At 39.1% G+C, this 22,441-nt stretch overlaps 1 protein-coding gene across 2 annotated transcripts in view; it reads left to right on the forward strand.

The window, feature by feature from the left end:
- Nucleotides 1-21,165, forward strand: part of RELN (reelin) — a 439,320-nt gene extending 418,155 nt beyond the window's left edge. The window contains exons 58-65 of one of the 2 annotated variants that reach the window (XM_036327598.1): nt 2,433-2,506; nt 3,323-3,484; nt 4,222-4,379; nt 6,608-6,827; nt 9,073-9,270; nt 9,943-10,041; nt 15,111-15,116; nt 20,064-21,165. In XM_036327598.1, coding sequence (XP_036183491.1) covers nt 2,433-2,506; nt 3,323-3,484; nt 4,222-4,379; nt 6,608-6,827; nt 9,073-9,270; nt 9,943-10,041; nt 15,111-15,116; nt 20,064-20,160 — 1,014 coding nt within the window. In that variant the 3' untranslated portion in view covers nt 20,161-21,165. The remainder of the gene's footprint in view (nt 1-2,432; nt 2,507-3,322; nt 3,485-4,221; nt 4,380-6,607; nt 6,828-9,072; nt 9,271-9,942; nt 10,042-15,110; nt 15,117-20,063) is intronic. The other variant, XM_036327599.1, reaches the window with a different exon arrangement.
- The last annotated feature ends 1,276 nt before the right edge of the window (nt 21,166-22,441 follow it).

Genomic DNA, 22,441 nt, shown 5'->3' on the forward strand with positions numbered 1-22,441 from the left:
ACTAGATCATTTTAAAGACAAACATCAATTGTTCTAATGCTCTTATTTAAAGAGATGTGCTACAATGATGGTTAATAGTAAGAGTCCCTATTAGCAGAAATAAAATTGTGCTGATAGTTGGTAGAAGAAATGTGGAGTTGTTTAATGGGTAAAGAGTTTCAGTTTTTTAAGATGGAAAAACTCTTCAGATCTACTAGAAAAAGAAATATTCACTCTTTTTCTTCAACTCTATGTTAAACTCTCCTTCAGAGATCAGAGGGTGAGGCAAGCTCCCCAAATGCTACCATTCCCTCAGGATTACCTTTAACATAGGGGCATGAAGGTTGTTCAAGGTCATAGGCCACATCCAGTCATTCTAATCCTTTAAGAGTAAGGGTTTCCCTCTACCTAGCCCATATCAAAGTCATCATATTTGATTAAGTTGACTGGGACCTCCTCTTTTACTGCCTCTATCAACCTAGAACTAGAGAGTCTAACATTTTCTTCTCTAACCAAATCAATTTGTTAAAAAAAAAATGTCCCTGGATATTTAATAAAGTATCACTAAAGCCGAATTTTTAAAAGTCACTATAGACTTCCTAAACTCTACATCCGACAGCTTTCATTCATTCCTCATCTTTCCTTTTCTCTCTGTACCATTTGGCACTGTTGTCCTTGCCCTCTCCAACCCATGCCATTCCCTTCGGCTTCTGGGTTCTCTGCCAATTCTGCTCTTATCTTCTTGATATCTACTTCTGTCTCTTTTTTAACTCCTCCTCTTCCTTCACTTCTAAATGTCAGCATTTCCCAGTACTTCTCAGCTTCCTTCTCCCACCATAGACATTCTGCCATTGGACATATCATTCATCCCTGGCTTCAGATTTTAAAGATATGACCAGCTCTCAAATCCTCATAGCCAACCTTGACTCAGTCACTACAGTTAATTTAGTATTTTAACAGCTTGTGTACATTTTCACACCTTTGTTTTATTGGCATCTCAACTCAACATGGCTAACAATGAATTTCATATCTTCCTTCCCCATATCAACTCCTCTTTCTGATTTCCCTGTTTCTATTAATGGCACTACCTTTCCCGTATTCACCAACTTTAAATTTTAAAGTACTCTTTAAAATTTTCACATCTAATCATTCACTGTATCCTTTCATTTGAATTTTCAATGTTCCTAGCACTCATCCCATCTGTTCTGTTTGCACTGTTATACCTCAGTTCTGGCCCTAATAAGTCACTAGTCCATTAACTAGACTTCCCACCTCTAATCTCTCTCCACATTCACATTGATCTTTACAAAGCACAGCTCTGAGTGCATCATTCCACTGCTCATAAACCTTTAATGACTTCCCATTACCCACCAAATTAAGGACAAACACCTTGGACTACAAGTCGATCCTTCTTCTACTTAACTGTTTTTCTCTTATCTCTACCTCTCACACTCTTTCCATGCTTCCAGGGCAGCTCACGTACACCCTACTTGATGATTTTTTTATTAAAACATATTTGACATATAATATTATGTAAATTCATGTTGTATAACATGGTGATTTGATTCATTTATATACTGTAATATGATTGCCATTGTAGCAATAGTTAGCACCTCTATCACATCACATAATTATTATTTCTTAAATAGAATCTCCCCTTCATATGAAGCAGCACAGCATTTTATTTATATCTTTTATGATTTCCATTTCCACTATTAGAATATATTTTATTCTCTCTCTCTCTCTCTCTCTCTCTCTCTCTCTCTCTCTCTCTCTCTCTCTCTCTCTCTCTGTCTCTCTCTCTCTCAAGTCAGAGTTGTTTTATTCATGAATGTATGGCCTGAAATTTTTATCATTAACCTTCTCCAATATTAACCCTGAAATAGGACTTGTTGATTAAATAGATGGTTAGGACTTACATTTGAATCGCCAAATTTTTATAGCATTTATGCATTTTTGATTATTCAAATACTTAAGCATATGTAATATGCAAAGCTTCTTTTCATATGTAAATGAAAAACCCTGAGAATGAATATTAAGTTATTAAAAATTGCTATTTTTAATTATAAATAAAAATAGTAGCATCAAGGATTAGGATATCAATGACAATGCTTTGAACCAGTAATACTTTGAGTTTCTTTCCATTAATTCTTCTAATATAACTTTCCTTTTGGCCAATTTATAGTCTCTAAATTTATGATTAATATGTTATACTAATTAAGTAAATAAGAATATAGTAGTTATTTAACCTTAATTCTCATCTTCATGCAAAATTGCATGTCTTTAGCTGAAATCAAAAGAATGTATTCTTGGTGTTCTGGCAGACTGCTCTGTAAAAGCTTCAATGAATGTTTTTTGACTACAAATCATAATGAAGACCAATGGGATTTCTATTTAATGTAGATATTATTTAATTCTGCCTGATTCACATTGATTGTTTATGTTTGTTTTAGATTGTAGTGGGTTGTGAAGCCACTTCCTGTGGTGACCCTCATTCTGTAATGTTGGAGTACACTAAGGATGCAAGGTTTGTGAAATAATTGTTACATTTCCTCCAAAGCTGAATACACAGTTCGAATGGTTGTCTACTTTTAGGGCAGCTGTTTACAGGGGAACAATATTTTTTATTAAAAGTGTCAGCTGATGTGTATTTCACATGTACAAATTTCATGCATATAAAATTTACACATCTTATTTTCACATTTTTTTCTGCAAACCAAGAAAAGTCTATTTTCATACCAGGCTCCAGCCAAAAACAAAAACAAAACAACTTTATATTTTAAAATAAGTAAAACACTACATTTGTCCTGAAAGTACAAATATCATTTTCAACCAACCTTAATGAAAATTTTAGTCAATGAAAGATCTGAATATGCTTTGGCCAGTCACATCTCCGAAGCACAGTAGCCAGATCAAATAAAAGACTGACACAGAACAGTTACCATCGAAGGGTGTTGATAGGCCTGCCTCCCACCACCTCTTTTAAAAACAAGCTATAGTGAGTTAAGTTAGGTAAGACCGAGAATTTTGTCAGTCAACTCCAGGTATGTCTCTGGTAACAATATCAGGGGGAGGAAGCCATTAGAATGCAGCCCCTTGAATGCTATTATTTTATTCTGTTGTCTGTGAATATAGTCATCTGCCTGTAAAGAATTAGAATAGATCTCGTGTGCAGTTACTTTCAAGTTTTCTTTTTGATGTCTGTAATTACAAATATGTATAGGAAATAGGACATTTACATTGAAATACCTTACTTTAACCCAACCCCGAAGCATGATGTCCACGTTAGACAGGCCATATATTTTTCCTGAGTTGTCTAATGCAACCTCTTTGGTTTCTGCAGGTCCGATTCCTGGCAGCTGGTCCAGAGCCAATGCCTTCCATCCTCTTCGAACAGCATTGGCTGTTCCCCCTTCCAGTTCCATGAGGCCACCATCTACAATGCCGTCAACAGCTCGAGCTGGAAGAGAATCACCATTCAGCTGCCTGACCATGTCTCCTCCAGGTAGGTTGCATACATACTAAGGTAAACTTTTCAGGATTATCTGGCCATCTCTACCGAGCTCAGGCAGTGAGCTGAGAACAACTGATAAAATGGGGCTGGGGTTTTAGTTGCAGCCTTAGTACCCTGTCCCCTCTTCTCTCCTTCCTCTCGCCAGCCTCTGCCTCAAAATGGCAATTGCATATCCTGGGAAGAAATAGGAAGAAACAGGGTCATATTTGTAGATGATTCATAGATCACAAATTTTCTTTTGACTAAATACCATAGCACATGCCAAACTCAATCACAGGCCCCAGTCACAGATCCCCAAAGACCTGGAGTTGGCAGCATGCCTCCCCCCATGTTCTGTGCTCCCAACGGCTGCGCTCAATCCGGATACAAACAGCCTCTGGGGTGTGAAGTATTGGTCAGGTTATGAAAATGCATTTTGCTCAAAGATTTAGAAAATGATAAACCTCCGTAGGGAAAATGGGCACAGACTAATGAAATAGGAGAGGAAATGCACATAAAAATTTTAGGGAAGGCACAAACTTCCAAAATAGTGTGTTGGGGGGGGGGGGGGGTGGTACTCCCAAAGTTTTAGGAGTAGACAGTCACTCACCTCTGTGAGCTAGTGCTTCAGGGAGAAGTTGGGAAGCCCTTTTCTCAGAAGTAGTCCCCGTTGCCACGGTCAGAGGCGGGGCACGGCCATGGGAAATAGCAGCCTACTGAATGCCTCCTGTTCTCTGTGGGACTTTCAGTGCGACACAGTTCCGCTGGATCCAGAAGGGGGAAGAAACTGAGAAGCAAAGCTGGGCCATTGACCACGTGTACATCGGAGAGGCTTGCCCCAAGCTCTGCAGCGGGCACGGGTCCTGCACCACCGGCGCCGTCTGCATCTGTGATGAGAGCTTCCAAGGTCTGGACCCCAGGCTGCCGTTTTTAATCCAGGAGAGCATGGCGTTCTCCTTCTCTCAGCACCAATACAAAGGCCGCTAGGAAATGGGTAGAAACTCCAGCCTGAGGGATTTGCGATAGATGACACACTCTGGTCACAAAGTTATTCCAAATCTTTGGAATGAATTATCAAGGATAATTTCATGCTATGTTCCTTGAGGTATTTTTTAGTGCAGGTTTTATCTGCTCAAGAATTCTATAGTCCCTCACATTCCCCATCTTCCATGCAATTCCCTGCCTCCCACACTTTATTTCCCTCTGGACCTCTCTCCTCCCTGGCCTAGCTGCCTATCCATGGCTACTTTGCCAATATTTCTTCTCTCTCACAGCCTCTCCCAACAGCAGCTGCCACTGCCCTCCCAAGATGTAGCTGACAATTCGAGATGTTCTGTTTCCCAAGTTACTCTATCACAAAAAAGAAAAAGAGCTTTCATAACTCAAAAAAAAAAAAAAAGATTAAAAAAAAAAAAACATTTTTACTGCTTGATTTTCTAGAGCTGGAGTATTCTTGGGACAGAGTAGCTCCTCAGCTCCTTGACGTCATAAAAAAATTGCTCTGTTGGCCTGTTGGGAGGCCTGCAGCCCTGCTGTCCTCTAATCAGCAGGGGTGGGGAATGTCCGGACCACAAGATCATTTGGTCTGGCCCTGCCAAGGCAACCGCAGACGGAACTCCAAATTCAATCAATGTAGGAGCTTTTTTCATAGCAACACAAATTTATATTAAGTGAATGATGTTAAAAATATCTAAATGGCCCTTGGCAGAAAAAGGTTCCCCACCCCTGGGAGTCTAATGCAATGTTTTTGCCTCTGTTGTTACAAAGTTCACTTTACATAATTACCGTTATATTCTCAGAGCCTAACTCATGGCATACAATGATGCTCAACAAATCTCTTGTGAAGGAATCCTTACTTTATCTTATGCTTTGCTCGTTACACAGTGTCCACCAATCATTTGGCAGAGTCATTTAGCGTTTATGATATCTCGTAAGTTAGCTAATTATAGTCATTCCCACTTTACAGATAAAGAAACTGAGAGAAGGAGGTTAAGTGGCTTGCCTAAGGTCACAGAGCTAGTAAGGGTCAGAATAAAGGCTGGTGCAAGCTATTCTTCCCAGTCAGCCTTGCTGTCTCTCATAGCTGAGAGATTTATCCTACGGGGACCAGTTTTACAACTTACCCAAGTGTGCAGTGAAAGAAGCCACAGATTTGAATTCTGGAGTAGAATCTAGTTAGATTTCTTGGTTGATGCGATTTCCTTGCCTACAAATGAAAGGAGTGTGATTCATGTAGACTGCTGCATATCTCTGATACTAGAAATTACTTAGCGTTCATCTTTTTCACCTGGTTTTATTACTGCTGAGACTGCCTGGGTCTGACTGTGTATTAGCTGGGGAATTTGATCTTGAGGCAAATGACGAAATCAGCTGTCTCACAAGGAGTCCTGGATGTCTGGAATGTTCCCTCTCCCCTGACCCAGCAGAGCTCTGTGACCTTTTCATTTTAAACTATTGTGGGCATTTAGGAAAGTCAGGCTGTTCAAATCAATGGGAAACGCAAGCACATACACATTTGCTAATGTACCGTCTTACCTAATGCGAGTATTTCAGCTCAGTGGTCTCTGAGAGACACGTCCAGTTTATTCATTATGCATTTACTTATCCCAGCTTCACGACTGAATGTCTTGTACGTGCTAAGTATTGTGCAAGGTGCTGGATTCCGATGATAAATGAAATACAGACTCTGCTCTCTAAAATCCTCAAGTATAGGGCTAGAAGAACAAGAATAGGATTGATCTTATTTTCTGCTACAGAATCATGCTAGGGGAAAGATTAGGCTGGCCTTCCAAGCCAGGGAGGAAGCTCCCTACTAAGACCCATCGTTGGTCTATATGCAGGCCCAGCCAGATGCTGTGGTATTTAAATATAGGTTCACATGAGCAAGAAGTATATTAGCAACTGCATATTTTAGTGAACAGTGACTCAGAGATAATAGGATTTATTTCAACAATGTTAGCCAATAATTGCTAAAATAAAAGAGAAACATTTATTTCAGGGATTTTATATCTGCTGGGTATTTTGTCATTCTTACAGTAACAACAGTGGGTTAAATTTGAAATTGAATACTTGTTCTTAATCTTTGGTCAGTCTGCTTGTTGCAGCTAATTTGTGTATTTAATCCCTTCCCTCTAGGTGATGATTGCTCTGTTTTCAGCCGTGATCTCCCCAGTTATATTAAAGATAATTTTGAGTCAGCAAGAGTCACCGAGGCAAACTGGGAGACCATTCAAGGCGGAGTGATAGGAAGTGGCTGTGGGCAGCTGGCACCCTATGCCCACGGGGACTCGCTCTATTTCAATGGCTGCCAGATAAGGCAAGCTGCCACCAAACCTCTGGATCTCACTCGAGCAAGGTAACAAAACTCCCGTGTGATAGTTCAGACACAGACTCAGTTGCAAGACTGGTCATCATCATCCACTGTCAACTATGATCACAAACTTAATGACACAGGTGTCGCTAAGCTGTGGAAACCTAAGTATCATTTGAATTTGGTCTGAGGAATCATTGTGTTTCACAACTCAGAATTCTACTTGGCTTAAGTTTATTGTACAATTACCTTATATTTCTTCACATATTGAGAAGTGCGGTCATAGGCATAAGCCTAGAGAAATGGCCAAATATAAAAATTGTTATCAAATCAACACATTGTGCACCTTGAACTTACACAGCATTTTATGTCAATTATATTTCAATAAAGTTGAATAAAAAAATAAATAGCTATGGATAATCTATATAGATCAGGGGTCCTCAAACTTTTTAAACAGGGGGCCAGTTCACTGTCCCTCAGACCGTTGGAGGGCCGGACTATAGTTTAAAAAAAAACTATGAACAAATTCCTATGCACACTGCACATATCTTATTTTGAAGTAAAAAAACAAAACAGGAACAAAAACAATATTTGTATTTGAGGACCCCTGATATAGATAATTTGATGTCGACCATAGCAAGAATATAAATGTAAATGTATATGTGAAGTAAATTTGCAGTCACACAAACATATATCTATATGCAGCATATGTAGTTACAATAGCTAGAAGCAGAGCATGGATGGGTGGATGAGAACTTTAAAAATTCACATGCTGTAGGAGCTGCATATTAATGCAAAATAAAGTGGGCAGAGACTGTGCAAATCGACTAGGGAAGTGACAGAGAAAAAGAGACCCCGGGGGGTTGGATTTCCTTCCCCACCTGGCCTTCCCTGTTCTGCCACCGTAGCCAGTGCGAACACAGCTTTGTGTCTGTTTCATTCAGGAAGGGTTCCCAGGCTCTTTAAAGGTTGTACTGGGTTAAAATAGTACTTGAATGCTGAAAGCTGTTCAGTAGCTCCAAGTATATTTCAGAATTAAATATTTGGTTAATAAGAATGTGGGTGTTTTCTTGAGGCTTTTCACTTTGAAAAATAATAGTAATGTATTTTCAGAGGCAGAAAGGCAGGTTTGGGGCCTTCGCTATGATAAACAATCAAAATATAATAAAATTGATTCCTGTATGGTAACTGTGGAGATGCCAAAAGTTGGTGTGTCCCCCAATCCCATTTTTTCCTATCAACAAGACTTAGTTCATCTAGAAACAACTTGATTCTTTCCTTGACCCATATAGAGCTACAACTATCTACTTAGCTAACAATTATACACCATGTTGTACAGATAACTTTGTTTTAAATTAATGTGTGCACTTACAAGTCTTAAGTCTAGTGCTTTATTTGACATCTACCCTAAGTGGAACTACTCTGTTCATCCCTGAGGCTAGATCTCCGATGCCTAAAAACTGTGTCTTCTATGGGCAAGGCCTCCTGTGAAAATCAGAAGGACGTGCGTGTCAGGGAATAGCAGGCGTGGTCCAGAGCCAGCGTGTCTAACGCAGTTTTCCCTCCGCTCTGATCTCCAGAAGTCCTTTCCTAAAATAGCGTGATGATTTATCCTTGTGTAGATGCTACTCAGCTTGCAGCTACTTGTAAAAGAAGCATGTAGCATAAATATTGTGGTTTTATTCCTTGCCCTCTCCATGTCCTCAGCTGCCTGTTTGGCTTATACCTTCAGAGAATAGGAGTTTCAGGTGAAATACTAGAACAAGATTTCCAGCATCACGAAAAAGAGGACAGATTTAGGAAAGTCAGAAATGCTTTCTTTGTGTAGGAAACGAGCCTTTTCGAGATTATTTTTCATATGTATCCTGTAAAAGATAAACAAATTTTACTACTAATGTGATTTAGTCATAAGACTGGATGCTTCTATTTTTAACTGTCTTATGAACTAGGGAATTATGGACTTTAGGGGAAAAAAAGATTTTTTAATTAGAAAGTACAACTCCTTTAATACTTCCTGACTCTTGTTTAAAGATGATTTCCCCTGCCCTGGCTGGTTTGGTCCCGTGGATAGAGTGTCGGCCCGAGGACTGAAGGATCCCGGGTTCGATTCCATTCAAGGGCATATGCTCAGGTTGCGGGCTTGATCCCCAGTAGGTGACTTGCAGGAGGCAGCCGACCAATGATTCTCTCTCATCATTGATGTTTCTATCTCTCTCTCCCTCTCCTTTCCTCTCTGAAATCAATAAAAATATATATTTTTTAAAAAGATGATTGCCCCTGTGTTTTTCAGCAAAATCATGTTTGTTTTGCAAATCGGGAGCGCATCGCAGACGGACAGCTGCAACAGTGACCTGAGCAGCCCCCACGCAGTGGACAAGGCCGTGCTGCTACAGTACAGTGTCAACAACGGGATCACCTGGCACGTCATCGCGCAGCACCAGCCCAAGGATTTCACACAGGCTCAGAGGGTGTCTTACAACGTCCCCCTGTAAGTGGTCGGAATGGGGAGGCGTTGTCTCACACGAGATCCCTGAGTATCAGAGTTTGAGCTAGAAATTTGAAGCTACTGGACCAACACCACCAACATAGTGGTGGCAGAACCAAGACTAACCCAGATCTCCAAAGTTGTATTACTGTTTCCTATGAGAATAACAGGTGGAAACTGAAGCAAGACATCGGGCAAGAGGGAATAGAGCGTAACAACTGTGCTTTTTTCATATTTTCCTTCCTTTAACCAGTATCTCTAGCCATGTAGAAAACGACATTTTTCATTTCTGCTGGGTACGCTTAATGTGAAATTTTCTAAAGATAGGCAACTATGTCACTTTTGCATAGCGTTTTGTCACCTGTGTACCCCTAGCTCCTAGCACAGTGCCCGTCACACCGAAGGCACATCATGTTTGTTGACTGAGTGGCTCTTCCCATTACTAGTGTAGGAAGAGGAATAAGGGGGAGAGGGGTACACGCATTACAAGTCCTTGAATAGCCAATAGAATTTAATGCTTCTCAGAAGCGTCCTGTGGCCTAAGCAAATCTGAATCCATACCCAAAGTTTTGTTGATTTAGGTTAGCCTATTATATGTCAAGTCTGGAGACCACACACCAGAAAGGTCTCTGTTTTCTTGTGTTTAATCTCTTTGTCCATCTGTCTGTGATCCAGGGAGGCACGGATGAAAGGAGTTTTATTACGCTGGTGGCAACCACGCCACAACGGAACAGGTCACGATCAATGGGCTTTGGACCACGTGGAGGTCGTCCTGTGAGTATCTCATACATAGCATCCCATGTTCATTTTAGAAAGGTTTGCATTCCTTTGATATGACATGCTTCTTAATTCAGTAAGAACTGTTCCTGAAGAGATCCCCTCAGGATTTTGGCTTACACTCTTCAGCAACTCAATCTATAACTTGAGTCGACGTGAAATAAGAAAGCCCCCAGTGTAACTGAATGTACCTTACAAAGCGCAATAAGCAAAAAGTTTAAGGATTTGACAATACTAGTTAAATTGGATCAAACAAAGTCTCCAGGTAAATGGGAAGCAATGCCTTCGCCAGATCTGGATTGCCTTAGAAAATGGAATGACGTCCTGGAAGGGAAATGATATGTACTGGTTAATCTGCAGAGTATTACTAGTTAATGTGCCCAGTTACAAACACCTTCTCAGCCACAGATGCCTGAGGCTGTCTTCCATTTAATGACATGGTTGCAACTAGAACAAAGAATTTGAAGTTTCAAATTCCTCCTGACAAGCCCCAGCCCCTAACAAGGGGAGGGTGTTCCCCTCTGGTTTCCCCCATGTAGTAAGGTTGGCACCACTGTCACCGGCCGCGCTGACTGTTGCACAGAGAGATGACTTGCTTTTTCTCTAACAATCTAGTTCCTGTAGAACTGGAATGCTTATGTCTCGACGGGTTCGGACTGATGGCTCCAAGTGGTTGGCAAGGAGAGGCGAATCTTCTCGGTAGATAGGTTCAAATGTTCATTCTGTTTACCAAATCAATAACGAAATCAGTCCCTTGGCTGATTTCAGTCATTTTGAAAGCAAATTTATATAATTAATTGGTAGAAAAACTACCAGATTTGTTTTCTTTCAATCATAGCCATGAGCTGAATTTCTCAGTCTTGAGTTAGCCTTCGTCTTAGTTTTCACTGAGGCACCTGCTTGCATGGCATCCATATCAACCCCCCAATCCAAGAGCAACCTGGTCCCTACACAAGCCCCCACTGTGCGCTCTGCTGCTTTGGACAACTTGCTGGGCTCTGCCTCCACAAGACAAAGTTGAAGTTTCAAATAATCGTCCAGACTCCTTTGAATCTATATATGAGGCTGATATCTTACTTAGGTATTAATTTCCTCAGACTACATTAATCCAGGAGAATAGAATAACCTGATTTCTAAAATGAATGCATACATGGTAAGGGCAGAGAGCGACGTCCAAATAGACCAAAAATCATCCCTAGAGCCATTCTGCCCTGCCTACTTTTTTCAGAGCAGTGCTTCTCAATCTGATTAAACATCAGAATCCCTTAGGGCAGTGATGGCGAACCTTTTGAGCTCGGCATGTCAGCATTTTGAAAAACCCTAACTTAATTCTGGTGCCGTGTCACATATAGAAATTTTTTGATATTTGCAGCCATAGTAAAACAAAGACGTATATTTTTGATATTTATTTTATATATTTAAATGCCATTTAACAAAGAAAAATCAACCAAAAAAATGAGTTTGCGTGTCACCTCTGACATGCGTGTCATAGGTTCGCCATCACTGCCTTAGGGCTTGGGCAATGTCCCAATGCCCAGGCCCATCCCTACGGATGATTTGATTTCAGTTGATCTGCAGTGGGACCTGAGTATCAGTCTTTTTTAAAAGCACCTCAGGTGATTCTAATAAACTGGTTGAGAATCAAATTTAGAGTCAATAACCACTTTAATATCTCTCAAGTCTCTTGCCAAGACAGTTTACGTTAACGGGGCTTCCTGTGCCTGACAAAGCATTGCCAACTCCTATGGAAACTTCAAAATGTGACAGTCCTCAGAAGAAGGCAGGATGCTAGCTACTGCCCTTAGCGAGACATAACAATTCTTAATTGGAGTAGATATTTCTTCACCTGCCCCCCAGCCAAGCAATTGCGGTTATCTGCCTTGGATTTCAGAGGTGTATCATCACCATGAGTCCCTCCCTTGGACTACAGTTAAAGATCACATGGGGTCAAAAGTGCAAACATACTCCCTGGTAGGAAATAACCCTTCACAACTTGGAGGCAGAACTCTGTTCTCTGCTTCCTGTGGACCTGCCGCCCCAGTGGCCCTCAGAACACCAGCACCACCACACAACTCCCAGGGAAATCGCAAATACCTGGTGTTGGTACTAAGTTTTATAAGCAGCTACCAACATCATGATACTATTATAAGAATCAAATTCAGATTGTATGAAATCTATCACATTGATCACATCTATTGTTTCTGGTATTTTTTTTCTGGAGCAATAATCGGTATTTGTAAAGACTTCACTTACTAGTACATTCCAGTTCCAGAATTTTAATACTTTGAAGAATGTATAACTCACCAGGCACCTCTCTGCTCTTATTCTGCATTATTGTCTTAAACTCTCAGGGCACTACCACATTTCAGCGATAAAAGAGTATTGCCACACATACACTGTTGCATCATTTGAGTTTTATTCTGCATCTTCTTTCGAGAATAATTCAAATAGTATAACTTTATACATATCACCATATCACTTCATTTATATATTACATATATAGTTTTAAAAGCAAATGCTATCTTTTTAATGATGATTCAGAAATTTGTTAACATTAAAGGACTTTATTTTTTTCCTTTTTTGGAGAGACATACGTCATGTCATTGAGTTCAATAAATGAGTTGTTTAAAAAATACAATACAGAGGATATATATTTTCAGAAATATGTCTTTGAGGTTTTGCTCTTGCCTTGGGAGTCAACATTTTTATGCCACTGTATCCTTTCAAAGTATTTCTTTTCAGAAGCATCATGAAACGTTTTAAAAAGTACTCACTAGTTAATATGCCCTTAGCAGCTATAATTCACTGATTTTATGAGCTTAACATAGAAAGGAAGTTCCAGAGAATTTTAAAAAAACGTAATATAATAAACTTCCAGAATCTTTCAACCAAATGAGGCACAAAGAAGCTAGCAAGCTCATGTCGTGATTCACAAATATTACTAATTTTAACTTTGCTACCACAGATGTATATTTAGAAATAGAAAGAAGGAATACACCAAGAATTCCTGTCAATTCAAAATAGTCTCTCCATTGCCCTAGCCAGTTTTCTCAGTGGTTAAAGCATCCACCTGCAGACTGAAGGGTCCCAGGTTCGCTTCCAGTCAAGGGCATATGCCCATGTTCCAGGCTCAATCCCCAGTAGGGGACATGCAGGGGGCAGCCAATCAATGATTATCATATCATTGATGTTTCTCTCTCTCTCTCCCCCTCTCCCTTCCTCTCTGAAATCAATAAAAAATATATTTAAAAAAAATATATATATATATATACTCTCTCTATTCACTATACCTTTATATAATAACTTTTAGCTCTATAAATTAGTAATATTAACTCCTCAGGTGTGGAGCAGCAGGGAGGAGACTGAGGTCCATATCTAAAGAGATACAAGCCCTACCTAATGAGACACACTAATATGAATTTGCGACTAGGGATTGGGGGGAGGGGTTACACTTTTTAAATGTATTTCCTTTTCTGAGTGAAGACTGGCCTTAGTCTAGCTTTATTACCATAGTTTTCACTTTTGTGCATGTGCACCAAAGTACACATGCTAAAAATCCTTAGAAAGAAAAATTGGTCATGCATGGTATCTTGAATTTAACCTCAGTACTGCCCATATTAATCAAGAAGATATATGAATTTGATGAGAACAAATTTAGCACTTTTGAAAGTATTTCAAGGTTTAGGAATTCATCCTAAATAAACAAGATATATGTTTTTAATTTAATGTCTTACTTTTAAAATACTCCCTGTGGAAGGATTTGAGTTTCATAAATATGAATCTACAGAATGACAAGGCCCCACCCCCACCCACCATAAAGATAAAAACTGCCATTTAGCATTTAACAAGCAAAGTCATTTATGCCTGATGCTTGTTTGAGAGAGTAATCTTCCACTCTGATGTTTTTCAATAAAACCTGCCCTTGAAAAGCACTTCACTAATCTGCCATGGAACAGATGAACCAAACTGACAGGCCACTTTTTTCCAGCCTCACTAGCTTACAAAAAGTCCTCATTCTGTTACATCTGAATGATGTAGCATAACACAATCATTGACAATCAAGTGTCAGAAACCTAATTTCTCTGAATTCATTGGCTAGTGTAGAACATTTGTTTTTCAGTAAATGTTTGTGAATACATTTGGGCAGATCCCTCACAAGATCCATGCTGGTGGGATTCTTCTTAGGATAAAAGTGAACTCTTTGTCTAAATGTTTTTGTTGGGCACTCATACTTCTATCCTAAGAATCTCCCTCACCAAACTATGCATTTCATTCACACATCACATTTCCTGTGTATGTGTCTAAGTCACCAGCTGTCATGTGCATAATGGAGTGGGCCAATTTTTGCATGTGTATCTTGAAAGTAAATTACTCAGTAAAGAGTTAGCCTGTGTGAATTGATTTATGAAAAAGTAAATTATTACCACATTTACTGAAAATTGAAAACCAATATGTTGCTAACTATGATCTTAAATGCATTTATCAGATTTTAATAATATGTGTTCCATCATGACCATCCCTTTATGCTCTTCATTATCAAGATACTGTCATATTTTTGGCACAAATGATTTATGGAGATGAGCATATTACATTTGTTGCAAAGCATATTTATCCTTTATTAAATTTGATTGTTATCTGATATAGAGGACTTTGTATTTTTAAAAGCCCATTCCTTAATATACTCAGAAATAAGTATTTCCTAAAATATAATTAATTTAAAACAGAAAATAAAACTAATGGGGGCTATTAAACCAGTACTTTTATATTTATACTTTATATGCAACATTTATGCCAAATGTAGTACTATAGCTACATGTACCTTGACATATGGTTATGAGCAAATATTGCATGTTGCATTACATAGAAAAGTTAAATATATGTATATGTTAGATATAGAAGAATAAGGAATAACATCTTTAATTTTTATTTTCAAAAGAGATGAAAAATCCTATATTGCGTCTAAACCTGATCAGACTTTTATGACTAATCACAGTGCTGCATGCATTGAAAGGCATTTTTTAACTTGTGTTATATTTCATTATTTGCTGTCATTGGTTTTCCACTAGAGTAAGGTAAGTCCTGTTACTAACTCTGGGGTACTGTTTACTGATAGTTTCATCCCTGTGCCTACATGAACTGAGAAGTTTTGTTGAAGACCTGTGCAGTTGAAAAAAATATATATGAAAACAAAGTTCCATGTGATATTGAGACACACAGGAACTTTTGCAACCTATATCATGCAAACTCAGAGTTCCGTTGAATTGTGATTATTCTCAAACGTAGACGATATTGGGCACAATCAGCATTCCTTCTTCAGGAAACAGCTGGACTCTGAGCCTGGGACTGCATCAGGTGCTCTTGAAGTGCTCACAGTTCATACATTCATTCCGAGGGGAAAGTGAAAACAAAAATGTGAGCAAAAGAGCTAGGAGTCTGGCTAAACGCAATGTCTTGTAGAAGATCAGTTGTGCTGCAGATGTGTGAGGATGCCTTACTGCTCCATTCTAACCTAAGTTAATAATGAATTGGCAGAAGGGGATGGATGTATTCATAATATTTGTGAGTTCTAGATTTTATCCTTAGGTAAGATTGGCCTTCTTTAACATATATTTATATTTGTTCCCTAATGGAGATACTTAGGAAAGAAGGTAAAATGTTTATCATTTATTAAACATTTGCAGATTATACTACAAGTTTTCATTTAAGCCTTACAACTCCCTGAGGTATACATTAACAAATGTTATTTAACGTATCAAAGAAAATAAATATGACATCTTCAACATTTGTGATCTATGTGAGCCTACACTTATTTACACATCGCCCCCCCCCCCCGAAAATGCATGGCCTTGAAAGTAAAATGCTCAGCATCCTCTCTGCAGGGGAGTTTCGCTGATTGGTTTAAACAGCAGTGTTCCATCTTACGGTCACCAGTATTTCTCCAAAAGATATGGCAGTCCACTGGGTTCTTATTTCTGCATTTATATAAAGCATTATTTATTATATCATATGTTTTGATGATAAATGAATTCATTACTGATCAATAAAAGTACCTAAATGATCTATGAGCTCAAATTATGTCTCCCAAGACTCTGTCTTCTCCAATTCCTTTAAAATCTATTAAAAATCAATTGAATTTTTTCATAATAATAAATGACCTAAGATAGTAACAGTTCAAAAGAACAGAGTCACCAGTTCTTGAAAGATCTTGCAATATCCACATTTCCTATGCAGAAATAGGGAAGCATTTAATAATCTCATATGCCATCTAAGTCCCTAAACTCCCTAAACAGAATTGGAAATTTAAGTTCACATTTCCAAGAAGTCATTGGTGTTCATTTTCCCTTCTTTTAACAACTTACTCACAATGGAAGAATTTTAAAACAGACCTAGTTCATCCATAGCCAAAGAAAATTGATGTCAATTAGCACAGTTGATATGAACAATATCTGCTTTCAGTGGACATGAAATAAAAACTACTTTCCCTATAATTGCAGTGATAAAATAAATATTTAAAATTCTATCACACCTATTATTATTTTGGTTACAAGGTTACCTACAGCGATACATCTCTGTGTATCAAAAACAAAAATAGGCTCACGGATATGCTCCACACAAAAAGTAAACATGAGCTCTTTGAACTTAAAATTTCCCTAGTGCCCATCCTGTAAGTTAGACAGTTCAGAGGCCCCAGTAACTGTTCAATAACCATGTCAGTTTATGAAATGTTTCTAGAGGCAGACAGCATTTTGGCATAGCTTGCCAGGGTGCTTGATTTTAAAAAGCTTATAAACTGAAAAATCTGCTTCATTAGATTGCAACCTAACTTACTCCAAAGATGTTTATGTTTTACATGCAAAATTGCTAGTCAGTTTCAAGGATGCTTTGAAAATGTGGCCCTTTTTAATGTGACTATATAAACACCCAGCATCTATAGCAAGTGCTGTGTGCATATCAACATTTGCAGGGATCCAAAGATATGCTACTGATACATAAATGTATTTGAAATTCATAAGTATCCAGTAAATCAAAATGCCCCTGGATTAGATATAAGCTTCCACACTGGGCTGATAGTAAAAGTATTAAAGATCTAAAGCCTGTTAATATTTATTTTCTCACATATAAAGATGAAGAATTTAAGTCAGTCCTTAATATATAGTGATATGGAGAAGTTGCTCTAAGGCCATTAAACATGCACAGCAATTTTTGTTTAAATGTTTCTTTGTTCCATTGAGATAACTAAACATCTTGAGTGTTCTGAGTTTATCCTTTTTTTCATGTAAAATATTTTAACTATTTTATAATCTCTTTGAGTACCTTATATCTTCAAACATGCTTTCAACAGAATAATTTTCATTGCTTTAACTTTGCAGTTATTCCTTATAGTTAAAGAGTAATGATTTACAACAGGAATCCAATCAGTAAGTCATCAAAAGTTCAACAAACATGCCTTGACCATGCCGTTGGTGAGGCAGGAGGCTCAGGCTGTGGTGTGGGGGTGGGGGAAATTGAGGGATAGGCTGCCACAAAAGTTTAGTCATGGGGAGCCTAATTGTCTCCATTCAAAGCAGAAAATAAGCATGAGGAGCATTCAAATAGAGGAAGGGGGGATTCACTTCTGGAGGGGGTGAGCAATTAGTAAAATGTAATACTTGACAAATGAGTAGAAACTTAGGAAGCGATGTTGAGGATTGGCAAATGATGCAGATGGAAGAAGTTCAAGGTGAGTTTGGATAGAGCAGTCTGAAGAGGGATGTAGTATAGTAGAAGAAAGGCTTGAAAAACGGAGTAAGATTAAATGTGTAGAAGACTTGAAATATCTGGCTACATTGACTTCGATGTCGCTCCATAGACAAGAGGATGACGAGTGCCTTTTTAACAAGGTAAAACCAGAATTCGAGGGGAAGTTGACTGAAACCCGTGTGCAAAGCCCACGGCATGAATTTGCAATTACAACCTAGTCACACATGTCCAAAGTACAGCATAGGGAATAGAGTCGATATTGTAATAACTCTGTATGGTGCCAGGTGGGTACTAGACTTACCAGGAGGATTGCCTCATAAGTTATGTAAATGTCTAACCACTATTCTGTACACCTGAAACTAATATAATAGTGAATATCAACTGTAACTGGAAATATTTTTAAGTTTTAAAAGAAAAAGGCCACTCGGGAGGTCGGGCCAAGCAGCATTTCAGCATTCCGGAAAGATTGGACCAACAGGCACCTGCTCCCAGGCTCCCTAGCAAACTTGGCATTATTGCAAATCATTAAAACATTTGCCAATCCAAAATAAAATCCACTGTATGTGTGGGGGGGGGGGAGCTACACGCACATGTACATACAAGTACACATTCAGTGATGCTTTCTTAGTATTTCATGGTTTCTTTTCAGTGGTGTTTCATAAGGGGAGACAATGAGGAGGCTAGTTCAAACCACTGTCATAGCTCAGGGAAAGGGCCCCATGTGGCCTACAGTACTGGCAGGAGGACAGCTAGTTCCAGTCCCAATATTTTGTGCCTAAAGAGGTAACAGGATTCTTTCTCATGACACCTGACTAGTTCAGTACATTAGGTCATTGTCCTTTTTACATAGGAAGCACTTAGTAGGTAATGGTCCTTTTTAAAAATATATTTTCCATACCAAAACAGCTGTCTCTACCAGTTTTGCACAATTCTCTGCAGACTCCTAAAACCCATTTTCAGTATTTTTACCAGCTTCACACCTAATATGTATGAATGTGAGTATGTACATACATAGGGGAAATATATACATGCAAATATGATTATACATTTAACTAGTGGCCCAGTGCACAAAATTTGTGCACTTGGGGGGGGAAGTGTCCCTCAGACCAGCCTGCACCCTCTCCAATCTGGGACCCCTTGGAGGATGTCCAACTGTCCATAGGGATTGGGCCTAAACCGGCAGTCGGACATCCCTCTCACAATCCAGGACTACTGGCTCCCAACCACTCGCCTGCCTGCCTGTCTGATTACCCCTAACCGCTTCTGCCTGCCAGCCTGATCACCCCCTAACAGCTCCCCTGTCAGCGTGATCGATGCCTGTTCCCCTGCTGGCCCAATCACCTCCAACTGCCCTCCCCTGCTGGCCCAGTCACCCCCAACTGCCCTCCCCTGCAGGCCTGGTCCCCCCAACTTCCCTCCCCTGCTGTCCTGGTCTCCCCCAACTGCCCTCACCTGCTGGCCTGGTCCCCCTCATCTTCCCTCCCCTGCTGGCCTGGTCCCCCCGAACTGCCCTCCCCTGCAGGCCATCTTGTGATGGCCATCTTTGACCACATGGGGGCAGCCATCTTGTGCGAGGGTGTGATGGTCAATTTGCATATTATCTATTATATAGGATTACACTTTCTTAGTTTCTTATGATATGTTTTCAGTGGAGTGTCTCTTTCATAAGGTCATATTTATAGAATATGAACCCAGCTGCTTATTGTTTAAGGAAGGCAGTGGAATCCAACGTTCGGGGGAAAACTTATCTCTTCATTTGCCTCGAGACTGCGTAAAATAGGAATGTCAAGCTGATTCAGATAATAAGTTTGTTTTTTCTTTGTTTTTGCCTTAAATGGAAATGTTTGTTCAAGGAATCGAATTATGTTTCCTCCTTGTGAAAAATGTATTTAAATAAGGTAATGGGTCACAGCACATGTCGTCTCTCAAGTGAAATTCACCCAAGTAAATGTTGTCAGAAAAGGTTCAAGAATAAAAGTTTAAATCCCCAATTTCAGTCTACTCTTGCTATGAATCAAAAGAATTTGCCTTTTTTTCCTGTTTTGGGCTCACTCATGAATAGAAGGGGGGTTCCTTCAAGGCCAGAAGCAGTGTATACAGATGTCAACGTTCAGTTATTCCGTCCCGGGTGGCAATGTCATCATGACCTATTAACCCTGAAAATTTCCAAATAAATATCAGGGTGACTTAGGACTTAGACTGGATTGCACTTTCAGGGACTGGACTGACATGCTCTCTCTCCTTTCCCTCTCTGCCTCTATCCTTCCTGGTTTTAACAGCACCCGCAAACAAAATTACATGATGAATTTTTCACGACAGCAAGGGCTCAGGCACTTCTACAACAGAAGGCGAAGGTCACTTAGACGAAACCCATGAAGAATCAGAACGTTTCTTCTTCCTGCCGACATGTGATGTGTTGCTTTTCATTCTTTTAAACCTCTCACTGCATCTGAGATCAGGAAACTCCTGTGAAGGACTTGGGGATTCCCTGACAGCCCTTCTCCAGACCGAGTGCCCACCACTGTCCCACACTGTGAACTAATGCTAAGTGACTTACTTTCTCATGAGTAAATGTCTTCATGTTGACGTGTCCGTGAAAATTGTGATCTGTTGTAATATCAGTTACAGTGGCCGTATTGGAAATAAGAAATAGTTTAACAGGGGAAAAAAAAGTTTAAGCACAAAAATTTAAGAGATTTTTTTATGTTCAAAGTGGCATTTAACATTCTTGGTCACAGAGCTATTTAAGTGGACTGTATTTCAGCTACGTATCATGTTTTATATGATTAAATTATCATCATGAGTCCTTTTATGTATTCTCTTTTACGATATAACATTGACACTGTATTTTACTTGTTATGTTGCAATATGTTGCTGCTGAATTTCGGGCTACTTATATTCTGCAGAAAATTCTTTGACATACCTACTCAAGAAGATAGTTGTAAAGATATTGTACCTTAATATACTCCTTAAAATGTATGTTGGTTTAGCGTTGTTTTGTGGATAAGAGAAATGCTTGACCTTGAAATATTTTCTACTTAACAAATTGTGGATGAAAACCCTATCTCCCACAAAGGAGCTCCCATTTCCTTGTCTAAAGATTTTTGTAAGTGTTCTGTGGCTGATTTACTAAGAGGAATTGCCATCTTGTGTCTGTGGTAACAGAGTGATTTGTAAAACAGTGGATGTTTTCATTGTGTTCTCTTTGTGGATTGTTTTTCCTGCGGGTCATACTCATACCTTCTGATGAAGCTGTACCAACACCAGCAACGTTGTAATGGACCTGTAGCCCTGAACTCTTTATTAACTTAACGGAAGGGTTGCACTGTAGGGTGGACCTCGCTAAAAGCCCATGCTTAAATAAAATACGCCCCAAAGCCATCTGAAGCTCGTTTGTCTTTATTCAGTCTTCAAGTTTGTATAGGGTTTGTAAGCCTGGTCAGGTTTGCAAAGGACAATGTCGAATATATTTACTGGTGTTTTGTTTCATCTTTGAGAATGGCAAATCTCTGTAGGAAGTAGTGTTTATGTCAGTAACATTGAATATGCTACAGTATCAGTTGAATATGTACATGCAGTATGACCCAGCTACTTCTATGCATTTATCACAGAGGAACTCTTAACATATACACACAAAGAGATGTATGCAAGAATGTTAACAGCAGCATTACTTATAATTGCCAATAATCAAAAACAACCCAAGAATGCATCAAGAGAATAGACAAATTGTGGTTTATTCAAATAATAGAATATTGTATGATAGTTAAACTGAATAAACTTGTAGTGCACCTGTTAATGATAAGTTGCAAAATTACATAGTATGATGCCATTTATCTGATTTTAAAACTTGCAAACAAATACTATATGTTGCTTGCAAATACATGCATATATTGTTATACAAGCATGTGTGGGAACAGTAAATACAAATTTATGATAGTGATTTTCTCAGGCAGGGAAATAAGATGAGAGAAGGGGTTTGTGGAAGATGCCAACTCCAACTAAAATGCTTTATTTCTTTTTTTAAAGTTCAGAATAAAATATTGCAAAACGTTAAGACTTCAATGAGTAATGTGCATACAAGAGTGTTATATTATTCTCTATTCTCATGTGTAGATCTAAATATTATTTTTTTTAAAAAGAATAGAATAAATGGGATTTGTCAGGCAGATTCAGTGGGAAAAAATGGACTTTGTGTGAAAACACAAATGCAGGAACTAGCTTAGCTTCTTAGGGGAGTCGCAGATCATTTGAATTTGAGGAGGGGCTTGTGGGGAGCCCAACCGCCTGGAGGGGTGTACAGGGACCAGTGTTGCTGGGGAGTCAGGCCTGAGGGGTGGGGAGTGGATTCTCATGCTGACAAAACTCAGCTTCACCTCGGAGCCTTGGGAAGCTGTTGGAGATCTTTAAGCAGAGGAACTGGGGATGAGTCCATTCTGGCCAACATGTGGAGAGTGGTTTGAGTAAGTTAAGGGGAAAAAAGCTGGGAGAGTAGAATCAATAGGTAGATCCGGGACAACAGCTGAGGAATAACTTCAAATTGTCTGACAAGAATTTTACTAAGGATTCCTTCTTCTCCAGAGTAACTGCTTCACAGACAAAATACAGTAGTAAATATAAAAAAAAACAACTGCACATTTTATTGTGCAGGAAAAAAAGT

The sequence above is a fragment of the Myotis myotis genome, unplaced genomic scaffold, assembly GCF_014108235.1.
Source record: "Myotis myotis isolate mMyoMyo1 unplaced genomic scaffold, mMyoMyo1.p scaffold_m19_p_11, whole genome shotgun sequence".
In the NCBI taxonomy this organism is placed as follows: domain Eukaryota; kingdom Metazoa; phylum Chordata; class Mammalia; order Chiroptera; family Vespertilionidae; genus Myotis; species Myotis myotis.